Source organism: Hippoglossus stenolepis, chromosome 19 (genome assembly GCF_022539355.2).
Source record: "Hippoglossus stenolepis isolate QCI-W04-F060 chromosome 19, HSTE1.2, whole genome shotgun sequence".
NCBI classification, from domain to species: Eukaryota; Metazoa; Chordata; class Actinopteri; order Pleuronectiformes; family Pleuronectidae; genus Hippoglossus; species Hippoglossus stenolepis.
Genome location: NC_061501.1, coordinates 6,540,140 through 6,560,549, shown reverse-complemented (window position 1 = coordinate 6,560,549; position 20,410 = coordinate 6,540,140). Strand labels below are relative to the sequence as shown.

General features: G+C 41.9%; 1 protein-coding gene across 1 annotated transcript; it reads right to left on the bottom strand.

Moving 5' to 3' along the window:
• Positions 1 to 17,927: 17,927 nt before the first annotated feature.
• Positions 17,928 to 19,490, bottom strand: LOC118098957 (tubulin alpha-1C chain). Its single transcript, XM_035143251.2, has 3 exons — positions 19,300 to 19,490; positions 19,059 to 19,207; positions 17,928 to 18,951 (listed from the first exon to the last, which is right to left on the bottom strand). Exons 1-3 carry the CDS (start codon positions 19,418 to 19,420, stop codon positions 17,974 to 17,976), a joined length of 1,248 nt encoding a protein of 415 aa, XP_034999142.1. The 5' UTR covers positions 19,421 to 19,490; the 3' UTR covers positions 17,928 to 17,973.
• Between the last annotated feature and the right edge of the window lie 920 nt (positions 19,491 to 20,410).

Here is a 20,410-nt window from a genome sequence, read left to right as displayed (position 1 = left end):
TGGAGACATCAAAGAAGATTTGAACTCACTTTAAATCACCCTGATCTACAGCAAGCAGGTTCCTTTTAATCTCAGGTCAAAACTAATTTTACTAAATCGTAAAAAAAACAACAACAAGTAAAAGCCAGTTTGTGTTGTTGAGTTCCTCGGGTAAAGTTTTCTTTGTTGATTTTGGTGGTAAAACGGGTTAATTATTCACATTCTGCTGCAATGAGCTTTGCTTGGCTTTGCATTTTTTCTAATATTTGAAGCCTCTGTTGCTTATACTCTTAGTAGCGAATCCCCCACGACCTTCCTATGATAAGCGGTACAGATGATGGATGGACCTTTATACCCCCTCCCACCCACTATGAGGTACAACAAACTGTATTCTTCATTATTCCAACATCACCCTTTCAAGAGATAATTTTTGTTATTTGCAATTAGTGAAAAAAGAGAGGCCAGCAAATACAGTGCACACAGCCCAGGGCGCTTAACGTCGGGGGGTTTATGTCTCACTGGGCATATTGGAAAATTAAATTAAATGCTTTGTGTTGCTCAATTATAATAATTCTGTTTTCAAGTAGAACGAGAATAATGCTCTTCATGATGTTCCACAAATAAATGCAATTTAGTTAAAAGGGGTTTAATTGAATATATTTCTAAGACTGGGGAGTTGTCACAGTCTCAGTCCCAGTAGTTGGCTCGCATCAGTCGATGGCTGCAGCTGCTCTGGTTCACATGAGGCCCAGCAGCAGCCGAGAGGAGGCTCCCACTCAGCTTTAATCCAATCTAACTTCTCTGGTGACAATCGATATCAAATTGTGATGCTGCTGGCCGGAGCCTGAGAGTAGCTGGAGACACACAGGATGTTTGTCACAATGCAACGAGTGGCCTTTTAATGTCTTATTCAAACTTATAGGAGGGTTTTAACTTCTATAATGCACACACACACACACACACACACACACACACACACACACACACACACACACACACACACACACACACACACACACACACACACTCTGCTCCCTCACTCAAAAATAAAATAAAAAGCCCTCTCATATGCACTGATGTACAGTATCCATCTCCCCGCGCCACGTTTTATACCGTCCATATACTTTTTAGATCACCTTTGCTGCACAACACATACAGCAGGGAGCCTCTCTGCATAACACATGGCTTTTCAGCATCTGTCATCTTTACTATTCCTATACGACTGGCCAGAGCAGTGCATTAAACATGCAGGCAGAGTGCTCGGTCAGCACAAATCAGGAGCTGGTGGCAATCCACAGGGCTTCTCAGAAAAGGGAGCCTGGGAAACCTGCTCAATACACTGACTGCATGGTCGGGAAACATGGGATCCTCCCTTCTTAACTCCCTTGACTTGACAATTATGTCACGGTCACATCCATACTTTACCAAATGCTGTGTGGATTTAATAAGCTCTTTCTGAGATGCAGTTAAGTAGCAACCTGATGATGCTTTATTGTGAGCCAGAGAGATTGAAATTAATTCTATAACAACTCACAATTACCTGTGTGTACATCACTGTCATGTTTCTGCCGTGGGTCTGTACAGAGTATCTGCTCTTCAGACTCTTGTCACTCTCCGTCCTCTGTTCAGACTGACGTTAAAGCTGTTCTCTGATCAGACAAGTGAAAAGCAGTTTGCGTAGTGATTCATACTTCTGTCCAACTTTGACAATTTTCGTAACAATTTGAAACGTCCTGCTGAGAGGAAACTGAAATGTGAGACGCAGTACGTGTCAAAAACATTGCTTTTGTCATCTAAATATTCTCATCGCATACTGGGCGCATCAGCCACAACAGGATGGAGCGAACGTCAAACACAAAAGTACGTGGGATTTCCAAGGATTTAAGTGGATATGCATTTTTCCCATCAACACTTTACTCTCTCTGTAAATCAGCAGTATGTAACATGCTGAGGTTAAGTTTTAAATGGAAATGCTCCTTAGTTTTCTTAAAGCATAAACCTTCAGATAGGAAACCATATTGAAGAGAAGTTTGAGTTGAGTTGTGAGTGTTTATAATCTGTTGTTCTCTGACCCATGTACATCCATTCACATTCCATTCCAGATCAACAGGTTTTGTGCAGTTGGTGTTGTTGTTATATTTAACATGCACGTTGCACATGTGGTAGCTGGGATATATGCTGGATCCTGACCTTTAAGTGTTATTTCAGGTGTGGAGGACCAGACCATAGACTTTGAATAAAGATGGACAACTTGTCTCCACCTCCCCCCACTAAGCAGAAATGAAGCAAAAACATCACCGATATGAACACTGCCATCTTGGGCTGGTTATGTTATTTTAAACCAGAGTCTGTGCAGTTGTGATTTTGGAATGGAGCTGTGGTCCCACAGATACATGTGCTCAACCAATCACGAGTCAGCCTCTGCTGTCCATCATGACAATTCACCCATTTTCTATAGCATCAAATAAACAACCAAACTTACGAGAAAAAAACAAACATTTATTTAATAATAATAATAATAATAATATATTTTTTTAAATGAAGTGCCTTTCAAGGGACCCATGGACGCTTTAGATATTTACATGTACTTTGACTTTTTAATCTGGTCCATGTCCCATCCACTAACATGGATGAGGCAAGGTGTATGGCATATACTGCAGCCAGCCACCAGGTAGCGATTAAGAGGCTTTGGCTTCACTTAAGTGGAGCTGTCATGTCATCCACCTTTAAATAAAGTCCATGGACTGTATGGTCTCAGCAGTGAGCACAATCAAAACCAGAGCTGTCAGTCACCACCTGCACTGGTTCAAGCAGAACTTTTTAAACACTATTTAAGGTTGTGATGCTATCGTCGATATGTCTGATAGTTAGTTTGGTAACATAAAAACTGAGTAAGGAGAAGTTGAGAGTGCAGCCTGTAGCTGTTTCCTGGAGGCAGAACGTTCTAATGGTAACTCTATTTGTATCAAATTCACAAAAATTCAAATCAAATACACCTTACGTTAATGTCAAGACTGGAAAGAGTTGGTCTCGCACTGTGGAGAATTAAAAACATGATTCACCAGCACCTCCTTATCACTAATCACCATGTCATAGCTCCTTTTTTCCTCCGTACAATATCATTTCCTCAGATTCCTGCCTTTGTGCTAAACTACGCTGACCAGCTGCTCCCAGCAGCTTCTTCGCTGCACAATGACTTTGTCTCTGCTGACATGACCTCTCATAAAACCACAACTACTGTTCTTACACTTAAGACATCTGTAAAGATTAATAGCTCCCCCCTCCTCTGTCAGTCTTTGTGCTGCACTGAGCTAACATCTCCTATAGCTCTAGCTAATGTTAAGCATTAGAGATATGAGAGTGACATTGATCTTCTCATCTAACTTTTGCTAAGACTGAGAATATTTCCCAAAGTTTTTCAAGGGTATACTTATTATACTTAAACAATTATGGTTACCTGATTGTTAATAGATGGTATCATCTTTTTCTGCAGTAAACTGTCAAGTAATATTAATCTCCCAGTGGCTGCAGGGGTGATAATAAGATAGATTATGACTGTCAGCGGTGAGTGTGTAGGGGTTTTCTGAATCCTCTGTAGCAGCCAAAGTGGACTCCTGGCATCAGTCAACCCCAAAACATCCTTGGAGGAAAATCCTTGCAGTCATGAATGATTCAGCGGACTACATGACACTCCTGTGGTAGTGGTGAACCTCCACCTAGTGTACACAGCCCTGTTCTGTGTTTGCCTTTCAATATCCTCCAGAGGACTTCAAGGCCACGTGTAAGAGTGGGGATAAAGAAGCGCGAGGGAGTGATCAGAGATGCACACCAAGTGATTGTGAACTGGCCCTGAGGCACATGCCAAGACTCCTCTCATTAGAAAACCTGAGACTGTCAACAGCACAGTCCACCGGGGGCCCAAAACAAAGCTCACGCCTCGCCCTGCTTCAAAGACACGCTCTCATTTGAATATACGTTCAGATGAGCCCCCGCTGTGCACTCTTCCCCATCCGGCGGGTGAGGTGTATCGCGGCCACGCGGGGGAATGAATCCTGAACAGGACAGCAGGCTCTCTGACCTCCCAACCAATAAATCCTAAAGTGCAAATCCACCCGGGAGCTAGTGAGCCGCTGCGCACTTAAATAGCAGGTAAAGGGACAAGCGTGAAGATTGTGTTTACCAGCCAAGGACAAGGGAGGCAAATCTCCCAGGGCGGGGAGACGGCGCAGGATAGATCTTCGCAGCACCTGATAAAACATTTAACAGGTATACTTTTTAAAAGCCATTTCTTCACTTGAAGGTGGTGAAAGCGGATTCAGAGGAAAGTGGAAGCGGAGGAAGAGGAGTGGGCAACACAAGCAGGGGATAGCTGTCCATGTTCACGTTTAATGAATCATGTTGGAATGGGGATTAAGTCCAACAAATCTGACTGTGGGGAAAAGCTGTATATACTGAAGCAGTGTAATAACAGTGCTTTGGTTAAACTGGCACCTGTGGGTGTATTTTGGATGAAAACACATCGAGTGAAGCTTGTTACGGACGCTGCGCGTGTCTCTCTCTGTGTGACCAGCTGCACAATTGATTGGCTCCCTGTAAAATTCAGAATAGAATTCAAGATCCTGCTCCACACACACAAAGGCCCTAACAATCAAGCCCCTTCATATCATATTATCCAAATAGATCACTTCACTCCCAAAACACAGCCTCTTTTGTGGTTTGTAAATACCCTGAAAGAGTAGAACGGGAGGTAGAGCCTTCAGCTACCAGGCTCCTCTCCTGTGGAACCAGCTCCCACTCTGGGTTCGGGAGGCAGACACCATCTCTACATTTAATGTTAAACTTTAAACTTTCCTTTTTGATAAAGCCTAGAGTTAGTTCTGGATCAGGTGAGCTCTGAACCATCACTTAGTTATGCTGCTGGGGGTCTAGACTGCTGGGGGAACTCCCATCATGCACTGAGCACTTCTGCCCTTCTTTCTGTCTCTCTGCCCACACATTTATTTAATTTACTACACGTCACTAACTTTTAGTTTTTTCCATTCCGTAGTCTCTCTCTCTCTCTCTCTCTCTCTCTCTCTCTCTCTCTCTCTCTCTGTGTCTCTTTCTCTCTTTATTATTTGAATTGTTGCTGCTATCATTATCATTGAATTGATTTTGTGAATCAAGTGTTCTGTGAAAAGGCTGTGGCTGGTTGGATGAGCAATAATCTGGTCAGTGTGTGTGTGTATGTGGGATATTCCATTTCCCTCTTTTGTTGCTCTCTTGGTTTTAAGATTTCATCAGTATATTCTTTATGAGCAGTGAAACCTAATTGTGTTTTGTTTGGTTTTACATATTCACATCCCGGTTTTCCAGCTCATGAATCTTACACAATCAATCATATCCCTGTTTATAAGCTTGTTAATGAGTTATGAATCTTATATATGTTCACATTCTTATTCTGTACATTAACATCTGCTTCAACTGGTTTATAATTTGTTTCTCAGCCTGAGGGATTCTCGGTAGCAGAGGCCCCATCCACACTAATGTGGATATTTATCATAATGAACTTTCCTCAGCGTTTGGGCCTCTCATATTAAGTGACTAAAACTGGGATTTTTACAAACGCCTTCCAGAGTGCAGATTTAAAAAAAACTCTGATTTAGGTGTGTACATGTGAAACAGAGCACTTTGGAAATGATATCGTCACAGCATCCTTCGTGCATGCCCACTGTTGCATTGGGTAATTAGCGTGAGCCAGAAACAACAACGACAATAGCAATTGGATTGGAACAATAATATTTGTAAAAATGTGTTCCTTACTGTGAAAGTGTACCATCTAAAGTCCAAACAATAACTCGGAAAGTCTGCGACTTTTTATCATTTAGTTGCTGATGTCATCATATATAAACCATTAAACATAATTTTACAATAAAGAGCTCTAAAATAGAAGCTTTTAATGTAAACCTGTCAAATATATTTTTTTTACTATTTATTAATAGTCACTTACAGACTTTATGTCCTTCACTCACATGTGCATGATCAAAGTTTGTTTACAGCCACACTGCGACTTCAAACTACACAAACACAAGTCAGAACGACCACAACTTGATGCATGGGACCTTCACAGTAAGATTACTGAACGTGCTCCCTATGTTCTTCTCTGGTATTTTCACGGATCGTAGACTTTATCGCCACCCACTGACCTACTTGAGTGTCTATAGTCGTTTTGTATACTTGTCTGGAGACATTTTGTGAAAGGAAGGTCGTGTGGACGGAGATTTTTATTTTATTTTTTTAATTTTTGAGCAGCTATTCATAAAATAAAGTAGTGTAGATAAGGCCTGAATGTCTTCGGTTATACCGAAACATTACACAATGACTTTGGCCAAAAATAAAATAGACATGAAGGTGAATCAGACAGCTGTAAAGAAAGTGAAAGAATCAAAGAGTAATTCATCCCTGTTTCCACCTTAACAGATGCTGCTCTGTTGTCACAGATATGAGAAATTGGTCACCTCCGAGACAAGTTGGAAGAAGGTTCTACACAAGGTCACAACTATCGACCTGCCTCTGATGGATTTGATATTTAACCAACGTCTGCTCTACAGCCGTGTTCACATCAAGGCCATTTGAAGTCCTGTCACATTCAGAGAGAGGAAATATTCCACCTGAGAGATTGGCATTTTCATTTGGAAACAGACGATACCCCAGGAAAGAGCTGTCATTATTTTGAAGCGCTCACATTATGTCCACACCGCTTTTCTTCCCCCCCACCGTTGAACATTATTAGCATTTCTGGTTCCCATTAACTTTTTTTACCTTCGTTGAAATTGCGTTGATCTGCAAAGGTGACCTCAGCACAACATTCTGAAATAACAACATACGGTAATAAATAGCACATTATTACACTGCAGCTCCAGTCTGCAGCCTCAAGACTCATTCATCTGACTTACATGATAAAAATCCATATTCAATCCATAGATTCTGACAAACCGGTCAGAGCCGACATATTTAGAGGCAGTGGTCGTGCACCTCTATTTGACCAGGCGATGGAGCGCTTATTTAAGCTAAATCCCCTATTTGAAGTGAAAATTGATGATGTCACACATCAGTGGTCTAATCCTTTGCGTTGAAGAAGCCCTCCGAGGCCACACAGTGTGGTCTGTAGGCTTCTGGTTGTACAGTACGTCCTGATGTACCGTTTAGCCCACAAGTGTTTATACCAATGCCAAATTTAAATTTATAGTGAATTTCTATTTTGCCAATATGATTCATGTGCCTGAAAATGACAGAGACAAGTGGCAGAGGACTAAAGGTATTGTGTTAGAGATGTTCATAATATTATTTTACAATTTCTATGTTTTTACTCAAAATGCAAAACTGATGCAGTGGTCCACTGGTTCATTAATATTCAGTAGCTAAAACAGAGGCGGATCCAGCCACGGAGTCAGGGGGCCACCAGCCCCGCCCCTGGCCCTGCATTGGCCCCAGAAGTGCACCTGTCCAATCAGTAATCTTTAACAAATAAAGGGTTAGGGTTAGTATAAATATCTTTGGGTAAGGAACAATTCTCAAAATATATTCAGTTGTGGCTTCGCTCAAAGCTATAGAGCGACAGTAAACAAGGAATGACTTAAAGTAAATGACTTACTTATTGGCCCCTCTTTGTTAATTAAGGCCCCTTTATGGCCCCTTAATTCGAAAAATCCTAGATACGCCACTGTGCTAAATTATGAAAGACTAAAACCAAAGAATATACTAAAGTCAAATTCCACACTGTAAAAGCCTAAATTGACCCCTGACATGGAACCAACGGCGGTGTGAGAGGTTAAAAAGAATCTGAGAATCCCCACCAAGGCCACTCTGATGAGTTGAGTAACATCTCATCCTAAGGTAGACACTCCAACAGACACTGCAAGGAGTGTGCACAATGGATGCCGACCAAGACGGGCAGAGGAAAGCTCATCTGGCCTTTGCTGAATCTCACCTGGACAAAGAGGAAAGCGTTCAGTCATCAATTTCATAGTAGCATGAGACGAAAATGTAGTTTTTTAGACACAAGGACAAAGCTTTTGTTTGGCGAAAGAAAGGTGAAGCTTTAAACCCCCAGTGACAGCCTCCCCCATGCAGGGTCAAGCAGTGATGGGAATGTAATGCTACAGGGGGTGCTTTTCAGTGGGCCAGGCAATCTTGGCAAAGTGGAAGAGAAAAGAGGACACTTCTAAATCTAGAACGTCAAGAAGCAAATCCCATGGAGAATTTATGGTGGGAACTAAAGACCAGAGTGATGGGGAGAATGATTCCAACCATAAAGACCTGGAGATCTTCACAAAAGTTAGATAGAGGTCCATAATCCCAGAGGAGACGTGCAAGAAGTGTGTTAGCAGCTACAAGAACTGTTTAAATGTGGTAACGCCAGAAAAAGAATGAAAAAGGTGAAATTCAACACATTTGCAATTGTTCAGAACAAAAATTGGTATCATTTTGAATGATTTTGGGCTTAACTGCACATATTGATTGCTATTTTCAGGTTTGGACACCTTTGAGTTACTGCAATTTGGTGATAGTGCCACAGTATCAGCTTGTTTTTCTGACTTTTAAAAGCCAGAATGTGTAATTAAATGACATGATGTAATCTAACCTCATTCAGCGTCACTCTGTTAAATGGCAAGTCATTTATCCGAGACATACTGCGATGTGATGAGGAAAACTAAATGTGGCTTCGAGTGCCACGAGAATCACTTTGCATTTTATTTCCATCGAAAGTTGAGAAGTGAGGCCACGGAGCTGCTTCCACACATTGTGGAGTTTCATTTCATCACATTTTCAACAGCCTGATCACTTCAGGCCTTGTTGATTAAAGAGGGGCAGCGCTCTGTGCCTCTCAATGTAGCTGTATTCATTCACAATAAATTCCAGTAATTGAAGATGGCAGATAGAAGCAGAGACTATATATCTGCGTTTAAATCTAAAAGGTTGATTTTCTATTGTGACTGGAAGAAGGGCTGATGGTGAAGTGAAAAGCTTTGACTGCAGAGAGATGATGAATTCACTTTTATCGAGCGTTTGACCATCAGTTGGCCAAGCTGACACTTTAATGGCTCATTGCAAGGCTAATTTTCCTATGGTCAAAGAAGGAGTCACAGAACCTTTGTCCTCATCTGCCCCTCACATTAATTACACATACTCATCATTAGAAAAAAGTGTGTGTGCCCTAAAGCTTTGAGATAATGAGGGGGTGACATGTGCTGCTCTCTTGATCCAGCAGAACCGAGCTCACACTGTGTCCAACCCCAGATGAACAGGACAGAACAAAAGATTTATTTGAACTCCGTTTTCTCTCTGCAGCATCAGAAATATGATTGGCTGTTTGCTAATCCCCACCCCCATTAGTTATATATAGCACATCTGTGTATTTGCAATGACACCTTTTGTATTTTTACCACGCAAAACAATGTGTGACTCATTTAAAAACCAAGCAGTTTCGAATTTTTTGTGACAATGCAATGGCAATTCAGGGTTACTAGTAAAATAATCCTAAATCAAGAAGACCAATGCCAGTGGGGCAAGACATTTTTCGTTAAAACTGTAGCCACATCAGGCGGCATGAGGTCACAGCAAGGAGGTTTCTGGCTCTAATCCCAGGTCCCAGTTTGTGGAGTCTCGTGAAGTTTCAAGTCATTGAAAAGAATCACATTCTAACATCACAATATCAGACTTACTTTAAATACAGTTTGGTATCATTCAAACAACCTCACAAGTGTGTCGACAGATCTGCCTCCTCACAGGGTGGAAATTCTTCGCAGGAAATGTGCTTAACCATCTGTGGGGTAACAGCAGGAGTCCTGCATGAACTTCTTTCTGTCTTACTTAGGTATATTTTCTGTGTTTTAAGGTTTCGACCTGGTCTAATTGCAGTTTCAGAGGCTTTTCCTCCGTGACAGGAATGAACAAGGATCAGAAACAAATCAATGAGAACGAGGAAACATGTCGGCTGATTCTCTGTTCAAATATTAATTTGATGCCAACTTGAGAAAGTTGGAAAGTCCAGCTGCCATTACTGTTCAAATTAAAAACTCACGAATCCACTATACTGTGCAAGCATGGACCCAAAAAGCGTTACATTTTTCTCCTGCCAAACCACAATACATCAGAGCCAGAACAACGGGTATTTTTAGAGCAGAAAATCCAACAGAGATGAAAGTTTTGATTAACATGAAGAGAGAGGCAGCTCATAACAATTTGATGCTCAACTGTTATGAAATAATCTCTGCATGAAGATGAAGGCGTTTTGTGCAAATGTCAGTATCAGCCCCAAAAAATATCATAATGGAAACATCTATCCTCGAATAATCTCAGGCTTTGAGGTTTGATCAGCCGATGATAATCAGTGTATTCCAGGAGTCGCTGTGGAATGAAATGTTGCAATTTACTCTGCAGTCGCAGCCTCTTTCTATTTACTTCTCTTCTCCTAATAATGTCCTCTGTTTTCCCAGGAGGACTTCAAACTATCCCCAGAGAGCAGGCCTAGACTTTTTGCATCCAGGTTTTGATTAGAAATGCAAGTAGAAAGTGCAGGACTGCGGCCGACGGCACAAACAAGCAAATGAGACTTGTGGGTGGGAAGTGTCTGAGCTTCTCACCGTGTTGACTGGATTCAGATGTGATGGAAGTGGAGAATCAGGTGCTCAATATGCATTAGTGTTTGACTGATATATGGGGCCAGTGCTGGACCATTAATTGCTGCCTCTGAGTCAGTTATTCAGTCGTTAGATGGAGTCAGTGATGGCTGAAGGTAGCTTTAATAAATAATGTTTCTGCTTTCAAAAACTTTGGCTGAACCTTCATATACAAAGACTATGAAGCAGCTGTTGTTCAGCATAGGCAGACAATAGAATAGAATGGAAATCTTTATTGCCCACTCCTAGTGCACGACTCCACCAATCGTCTCTGGGGGCTCTTTATAATCTTGTGGTCTGTATAACCTTAACCAGACAAACATTTTCCATAAGTCTTGAATAGGTAATTAAAAAAAAATTGTATCACCTTAAAACCCTGGGTCCCTCCACTTTTCCAAACTTGCGAACTGGAGCTTGGAGGCTGTAGATGGAGGTTGTGTTACATTGACAATTTTGTAATCATTTATCTTAAAAACAACATGCCATTAACACCTGTATGTCAACAGAATCTGGTAGTAATGGTTGAAAGTGCTGCAGAGCTGTTGTATTGCATGTAGCTCAAACACTTAAAAAGTGCCTGAGCTTATAAAGAGAAATGGAAATGAAAACTTAAAATCGAAAACCTGAAATCAGTTTGTCAATTAAAAAAAAAAATACATAAAGAATTTCAACATATAAAAGAAATTCATGAAGTGCAATTACTACAAAATATATAAGCATAGATGAAGCCACAAGATAGAAAAACTCTTATTAAATTGTACATTATCTCAATTGTGTGCATACTTAGTGCAATCTATATCTCTTAAGTGACATTCATTTGTATGCACTGTAAAATCAAACAGATCTTTATTTCTAGGAAATCCAGTGAGAGGATGTGATGTTTCCTCTCAGACATGAGTTTTAGTTAGTTATTTGATGGTATAAAAATGGAGTGAATCGCAGGGTGAAACATTATTGTCAGCTGAGACGATTAGCGATTGGTCAAGCACGTGTATTGGTGGGACCTCGATACTTTGCCGCCATACCCCGATCGGTACTGTGCAGACTCTGGCTCCTTAATGTCTTAAATGCGAGAAGGCCATGTTCATATACAGGATATTTTATCTTCATTTCTGGACTCGCATTGTTCATCTTTATATACATGGTTGAAACATATCTTATCAGTCGGAAATAAAAATGGCAGTGTGGGTGTGTGTGTTCTTTCAAGTCTTACACACATTCTGACCAAATCTTGCAGCACCTTTTTTTGGATGTCTTTAAATGTTTTGGTGGCGGCAGCCTCCAGTCTTCTACCTCTTCACTTTAACGACGCTTTAAAACCTTTTACAGCCGATTGCTAACACCAGCTGTCGATACACACTACTGACGTCAGCAGTCCTCAGAAATCACTCCTATTATAATGGAGTGTCATAATGTGCATCCAAGTCACTGTGCAATTGAATAACAATGATAATAAAAAAATACAGGGAATCATCCATCAAAGATCAATGCTACATCACCACGCGTGTTGAGAACCTCCACAGGGCACCATTAACCAGCATCAGGACCTTTTTAATCCCAGTTCCACTCACAGACCCAAGTGCTTTTCAGGTCAAAGGACCCCTCCCAGTGAATGTGCCGTTTCTTATGTACCATCACATACCACTTGATGTTGCCGGGCAACTAATGCCAGAAAATAGCAAGGGTGAGAATGGAAAAGGGAAAGTGCAGCGCAGGGAATGACAGAGGAAGGAGGAAACTGCAGCAGCACATAAGGTGTCTTTTTTTTTTTTTAATGAGCTGAGCAAAAGGGCAGGAAGGCAATTCTAGAACAAAATGCTTCAGAGAAGAGAGGAGCAGAGAGAGCAGCAATGGAACCATTTTCATGCTGAATGTAATGTCAAGCCCCGACAGGACAAACACTGGCTTATCGGCTTTTAGGATATATGGGTGGCAGCCTATTGTCTGTCACTCATTGTTTTAAGGTAGCAGCAGCAACAGCAGTAGGAGGGGTTCCTGTATGTAATGAAGTCAATTGATCCAAAAATCAATGCTTTTCTTACCAGAGCACAAATGCATTATCATATAATAGTTCACATAGAGCTTCACCATAAAGTTCGTTATCAAATAAATGAATAAAAGCTGTATCTGGTTATATTTTCGTAAGTTTATGGTGTCTGTTTTAGCTTTGTGCAATTTTCCTTCATGGTGTGTATGTGTGGGAGCGTACATGCATATGTGTGGGAGCGTACATGCTATGTGTGTGTGTGTGTGTGTGTGTGTGTGTGTGTGTGTGTGTGTGTGTGTGTGTGTGTGTGGGTGTGTGTGTGGGTGTGTGTGTGTGTAATAATTGCCGATGAGAGCCGGCTTATTTGTATTCTCTGTAGGTGATGTGGGGTCGAGAATATTTGAAGAGTGTCCGATGCAGGACAGGTGTATGTCCATCTGAAATCTGTTAATGTGGAATTCTACCCCTGAGCTGAAATCCGAGTGTAGAAGCGTGTCTTCATAAACATCAGTTAACCCGGTTGTGCTTGAACCCAGCTGGGATGTTCTCATGTGTCATGTCACAGCAGAGGAGGGGAACTTTTGAACGATTCAAGTGCATATCTCGAATTAACCCAGCTCAAAGTCCAAGTGGCCCTCTCAGCTTCTTTGGTTGCCTCAGATTTCCCTCTGGTTTGCACAAGTACTGCTCTGCTGGTGGCTTGCAGCACTTTTTTCTCAGAAGGGGTATCGAGAAGGGACACTCGAGTCAAGCTTCATTTTCTTTTCATCTCATCTCATTCAACATTCTCTAGATCCCATCAACCACCGCCTGGGGTTTCTAGAGTTTCCTTTACTACGCAGCCACACCCCCTTTCAACATTGATAACATCACACAGGGTTAAATGCAACACAGACTCTCATTCATATGATCACTCCAATCTCTTACTATGGTTGGCAATACATTTAGTTCATTTTTTAAATGAAATCTCTCCTGATTTAATATGTGATGGTGCAGTATTACACCCAAATATTTTGCAGGCAGGATATGGTTCTGATTGATTCCATTATGTGTCACCACTGTGACTAACTGCTGCACTTTCAGGTGGCTGTTCCAGTGTGTTTGGTGGGATTTACAACATGTGGTAAAACCTGCAATGAAACCTGCCTTTTAATAAGCAGCTAAGCCACCTAAAAGATTTTTACTGACACTGCTTTAAGTGCAGTTTGACAGAGTCATGGGAGCATCTGATGCATCAGCAGTTTCCTGCAAAACTCAACTATATACACAGAATCTCCTGTCAACCGACAGTCTGTCTGTGTTTGTGAAGCATTATGCCAGTGACCCAGATCATCCTGCTGAACTGGTCCTTCAGTAACTGTGGTGTGCAGGGAGATGGGGAGGTCATAGACGCCTCTCCTTGAATAAGCTGAATGCAGATTAGGGCCATGCTTTGCAGATACTTGATACCTCGGGGATATGTGATGTTTTTCAAAGTGTTCCACAGCTCATTAACATATGTGACAAGTGTAGGAGCAGAAACTCCCGAGGCAAAGGTTGTGTTGTCACCAAGCCTGTTTGGACGGACGGACATGCTTCCTCTCAGCTGTGTGTTCTTACCAGTTTGGAGATGACAAATAACATTAAACAGCAAGTCCTTCATGCTTATTTAAAGCTGCAGGGGGTCGTGTTTAGAGCAATAGCATTGGAAGACAACACTGTGGTTGGTATTGCTAAATCTTGTTTACCAAGACCCAGATTGACTCCCTCATGACACTTCTTTCTCCCCAGACAACTCATTAGACGTCCTCATGGGCAAATTAATGCAGATGAACACACATGCAAAACACACACACACACACACACACACACACACACACACACACACACACACACACACACACACACACACACACACACACACACACACACACACACACACACACACACACACACACTTATCCCTCAGTGATGCATTAACCTTTAAGCAACAGCTCACGTCTGATATGTGAAATCTGCTGCCATTAATGTCCTGTGTTTCTTTAAATAATGGACACATTATAGACCTAAGCTCTTTTATGAGTCCGCTACAGAGCGACTGCTGTTGAGGACTCCTGAAGAGTCGGAGCCCTTTCCAGGTGTGAACAAGCAGAGATGAGACAGATGTTTAAAATTAGCAAGATAGCACTCTCCATTAAATGGCCTATAATGGAGTGTTAAATAATGCAGAGGCGTTACACATAGATGGACATGTGGGTGAAACACAAACAAAAGTGTCTTAGGAAGGTGTTGTTGCCATCATGAGCCACCAGAACAGCTTCAGTGCTCTTTGGCTTTGATTCTACAAATCTCTGGATGATACTGGAATTAAACACACTGTTATTCTAAAACATTTTTAATCATTTTGTCCTAATTGTGCTCCAGTTTTGAACTTTTTATGACACTTATTGTATTTAGACTTTTTTTGCTTTACCTTTGTGAAACGTTCTGTTGTAAGTACTGTTTACATTATGCACTTCTGATTTATCTTTGCATTTTTAGTTCATTATTTCCTCTTTTATTTTTACTTTTTATAAACTTGTATGTCTCTCTCTGTGTCTCAATTCAATCCTTCAGAGGACGTTGTCTATGCAGCCCATGAAGCCTCCTTCTTAGGCCCCATAGACTGTGAAGGGCGAACCAAAATGAGGCAGTCTGGTCAAGAGACAGATTATTGGCATCAACAACTTGTCCTATCCTTATTGTTGTCGCCTAGCAACAGAGCTGCACATTAGGATTTTTTTTAATTGCCCTTGGATTTTTAATGTTTCCTGTTAGTTGTCTGGTTGAGTTGAAGTATGATACTAACTCTTACCGCTTTGATAATTCATTTGTCAACGAGGTGCAATGAATCCCTGGCATGGGTTGGAACGGGAAGGACCCACCCGCTGGAGCCTTTGTATCTCAGGGTGGAAATAATGCATTTATTGGCTGCATTAGAAGGAGCTGGGATAGCCTAGTTGCACCACTGTCACACAATCGGTCTTCAGGATGCGGCCCATGAATTGAGACACACCTAAGGTCTCTGTGCTTACCACTCTCCTCTGTCAGTCACTTTAAGTTTGCCTGCTTGCTTTATCAAATACCTTGGCCTACGGAGTCTGAATTTGGGTCTTCATCTTGCATTGGACGTGACACATTTGGTGTTTTGATGGTGTTGGGGGAGAGCACCGTCTAACAAGTCGGTCCTAAATGGTGTTCAACTGGGTTGAGATCTGGTGCCTGTGCCACGGCATGGGATTCTAATAATTTCCTTCTCATCAAATCATTCAGTGACATCTGCATCTGCCATGTTTCTGCACTCATTTATTTTTAGGATTTTTCCTTTAACTTGTCAATGACTGTATGCTAAATGCATTACACATGACAAACAGCACAGCCTGGAGTCCTCAAACACAATCTTCTGAAAGAATATAGAAATTAGCCCATTGGTCTCCTCTAGTAGGTCTATTTAATTTTAATTCCCCCAATTTACCTGTCTGAAGTAGCTCTATTAAACCTGCTCCATCATACTGCTGTTAAGACATGGCATCATTCCCAAATCTATTTTATAGTTTGGATTTAAATAATTCCTTTCATCAGTTCACCAAAAACTAGAGGCCATGCTTGTCTAATTAACATGCAAACATGGATGTAAGCCTATTTCCTTTTGAATGCCAAAGATTCCTTTCAACTCTAAAGCAGGATGAGTCGAAGGATCTCATTGGTAGGCACTGCCTAAAGTGATTTATTGAAAAGCTGTTTCATTCCCTGTAGCTTTAAAGTATGACAGGGGATTTTTTTCCTACCTGCCATGGAGGGAGCGCTGTGCTGTAGTCTGAACACAGCATGTCACCTGAGAACAGCACACTGCTTAAAACATAGCAGATATAGTGCATGAACTCTCAACTAAAGTAAAAGACCCATAACTTTGCTGCTGTGAGTAAAAATGGGAAGTAACAAAGAGCATAAGAAAATGCAACAAACACCAAATACAGCAAGTATCTGTGGGTTAAGAGAACATGAGAAGAACTACTGTCAAATCCTTCTAATAAAGTTTTTAGAAATAAAGTTTCTATCCTACACCAGTGGTAAAAGTTACCTACAGGGGAGCGTTATGATAAAGTTCTGCATTTAACTGGCATCACTACATTCAAGAACTGATCTTACAAAAGACAAGTTCTTTGAGTCATAAAGAGTTTGAGTTCCACATACAGAGTACGCTAAAAGAAAGCCTGGCTACCACTCCAGTCTGCTTCATCACACATTTACTTAGAAAACACTATGCAACAACTTCCACACAAGAATTCTTTGCAACTTTTACTAAGGATATTCTCAAGTACTTGTAAACTTTTCTAGCATTTTTCTCCCATATTCTGAGAATATACTCACTCTTAGATGGTCAAATTTACTCAGACTACTTTGTGTTTTAGGATTATTTACCTAACTTTACTTAAAATAAATCAAATTTAAAAGTGCAGTGTGTCGGATTTGGTGGCATCTGGTGGTGAGGTTGCAACCAACTAAGTATCCCTCGGCACATCTCCACTCCGAGCATGTAGGAGAACCTACAGCAGCCTTCAGGTAACATGAAAATAGCAAAAGGCCCTCTCTAGTTTGGTTTGTCCATTCTGAGCTACTGTAGCACGGTGCTGCAATATGGCCGATCTGTGGAGGTGGATCCAGTCCAAATAGACAGAAAGAACTCATTCTAAGGTTACGGATTTATTTCCAGGTGATTATGCACAAATGAAAAAATAATTTGAATATTATTTTCCATTTCTGCAAAAAAATTCCCCAAAATCCGACAAAAATTGGCCTTTAAGTAATATTGACATATGATGCTTAATTTCATCTGATGCAAACTCAGCGACCTGGGTGAAGCCATGGATTTCCTACAGAGCAAAAGTCTTCTCTACATGAAGGTGCCTAATAAAAACATTATAACAGCATATGTTGAAACAAACAGTCAACATCTACACCAAAATGAACACAATCCATTCTATGTGTGTTGAAACAAATGACAGATGAAAAGGATCGTTAGAAGAGTCATCAGGATTCATCCTCTCGGGAGCATGGATTAGAGCCGGGAGTGTTATATTCCCTTGGTATGTATTAATGGGTGCCGACCTCTAAAGTACGATGTTAAACTATATATGTTTATGGTTTTACTGTGCGTTAAATGTAGCTGTTGAGACAAATAATTTGCAGATTCAATGTTGTTAAAGCCTCACTGACACTTTATTGAAAAAATTTTTTTAAATAAAGGAAACAATACTGCAGTCAACGAACACAATTTATTAAGAACAAAATGACAATGCTCAGGAAAATACAAGGGAATGCATGTGTTTAATAATCCCCTTCCTCCTCATCATCCTCTCCCAAACTATCAGCTCCGACCTCTTCGTAATCTTTCTCCAGAGCTGCCATATCCTCTCTGGCCTCAGAGAACTCTCCCTCCTCCATGCCCTCACCCACATACCAGTGAACGAAGGCACGCTTGGCGTACATCAGATCAAACTTGTGGTCAAGGCGAGCCCAGGCCTCAGCGATGGCGGTGGTGTTGCTCAGCATGCACACAGCCCTCTGGACCTTGGCCAGGTCTCCACCAGGAACCACAGTGGGCGGCTGGTAGTTGATGCCGACCTTGAAACCAGTGGGGCACCAGTCCACAAACTGGATGGTGCGTTTGGTCTTGATGGTGCCGATGGCAGCGTTGACATCTTTGGGCACCACATCTCCACGGTACAGGAGGCAGCAGGCCATGTATTTACCGTGGCGAGGGTCACATTTCACCATCTGATTGGCTGGCTCGAAGCAGGCATTTGTGATCTCAGACACCGTTAATTGCTCATGGTAGGCCTTCTCGGCAGAGATGACAGGAGCGTAGGTGACCATAGGGAAGTGGATACGGGGATATGGCACCAAGTTGGTCTGGAACTCGGTCAGATCAACATTGAGGGCACCATCGAAACGGAGGGAAGCAGTGATGGAGGACACAATCTGACTCATCAACCTGTTCAGGTTGATGTAGGAGGGATGCTCGATATCGAGGTTCCTGCGGCAGATATCGTAGATGGCCTCATTATCTACCATGAAGGCACAGTCAGAGTGCTCCAGGGTGGTGTGGGTGGTCAGGATGGCATTGTAGGGCTCCACCACAGCGGTGGACACCTGGGGGGCTGGGTAGATGGAGAACTCCAGCTTGGACTTCTTACCGTAGTCGACGGACAGACGCTCCATCAGCAGTGAGGTGAAGCCAGAGCCGGTGCCACCTCCGAAGCTGTGGAAAACCAGGAAGCCTTGAAGACCAGTGCACTGGTCAGCCTGAAGACAGAGAGGTTGACGGATTAAATATGAGAGACAATATTAGGATTTAGTCTGACGTTTGTCAAAATTAATAAAAGTTTAACTCCTGATGTAAAGTTACCCACCAGTTTGCGGATCCTGTCCAGCACCAGGTCAATGATCTCTTTGCCAATGGTGTAGTGTCCACGGGCGTAGTTGTTGGCAGCATCCTCTTTACCAGTGATCAGCTGCTCAGGGTGGAACAGCTGGCGGTAGCTTCCAGTGCGTACTTCATCTGAAGAGACAGAGTCAGTCAGAAATGACTCAAGAGTTATGATTTTAAGGAAATCAGAGTAACCGTGGTTTCTACTTTTCACAACAGTTTACCGATGACAGTGGGCTCCAGGTCGACAAAAACAGCTCTGGGGACGTGCTTTCCAGCTCCGGTCTCACTAAAGAAGGTGCTGAAGGAGTCATCTCCTCCTCCAATGGTCTTGTTGCTGGGCATCTGTCCATCCGGCTGGATCCCATGTTCCAGGCAGTAAAGCTCCCAGCAGGCATTGCCAATCTGGACAGCGGCCTGACCAACGTGCACGGAGATACACTCACGCTGCGGAAAGAAGAGAAATATGATTCAACCATGTGCATTTATTTATTTTCTTTGAAGAATTGTTCTCACACTTTTAAGGACTTGCCTCCGCTGTATCATTAGCTGCATTCCTCTCTGACATTTTTCAAACATTTGCTCCAGAGAGGAGACAACGTCGTCATGCGAGCGAAACAAGGCACAGGATTGGCTGGTTTACTGCCCCACCTTAGGAGACGCTGCCACAGTGCGTGATGTGTATTATATGAGACCAGACTAATTGATTATTTTTATTTTTATAATCGATTAAATCTTTTAGTTGTTGCAGCCCTGTATTCAAAATCACCTGACAGATTCTGTACATTCATTATTTACCCACTGAACAGATAACTCTGCATGGACACACAGCAGCATGGAGGCATTTAGTTTTTTTAAACTTGAAGACATGCTCGTCATTTACATTAATTGTATTGGATTTGGCTGCACAGAAAAACACACATTCTGCTACTTTAGTCACTCGGAGCGTCGCCATGTTCACTTCCTGTATTAAAGCTGCAGCTGCTTCTTGAACTGAGCTAAACTAAACTCCAGATATTTTTGATCACATGATTTAAAGAGTGTTTTCCTACTCACCATGTTTCCTAGGACACTGAAGATTAAATAACGAAGATGTTGATTTGCTTCTGGCTACAAGACTCAATCTGTCCTGTTTTTTGGATCAACTGAACCAGTGCAGCCGTTACACAGAGCTATTTATTACTGGCGTAAGGACAAACTCAAATCGTGGCAGCGGTAGCTCGTAGAGGCACTTCTGTTTTCAACAGAAACTGCCACTGATGTGTAAAGTCAGCTGCTTTTGATGCCACACTGTTTAGAGGCAGTGTTTTGGGGCAGTTGTCACTGCTGCCCACT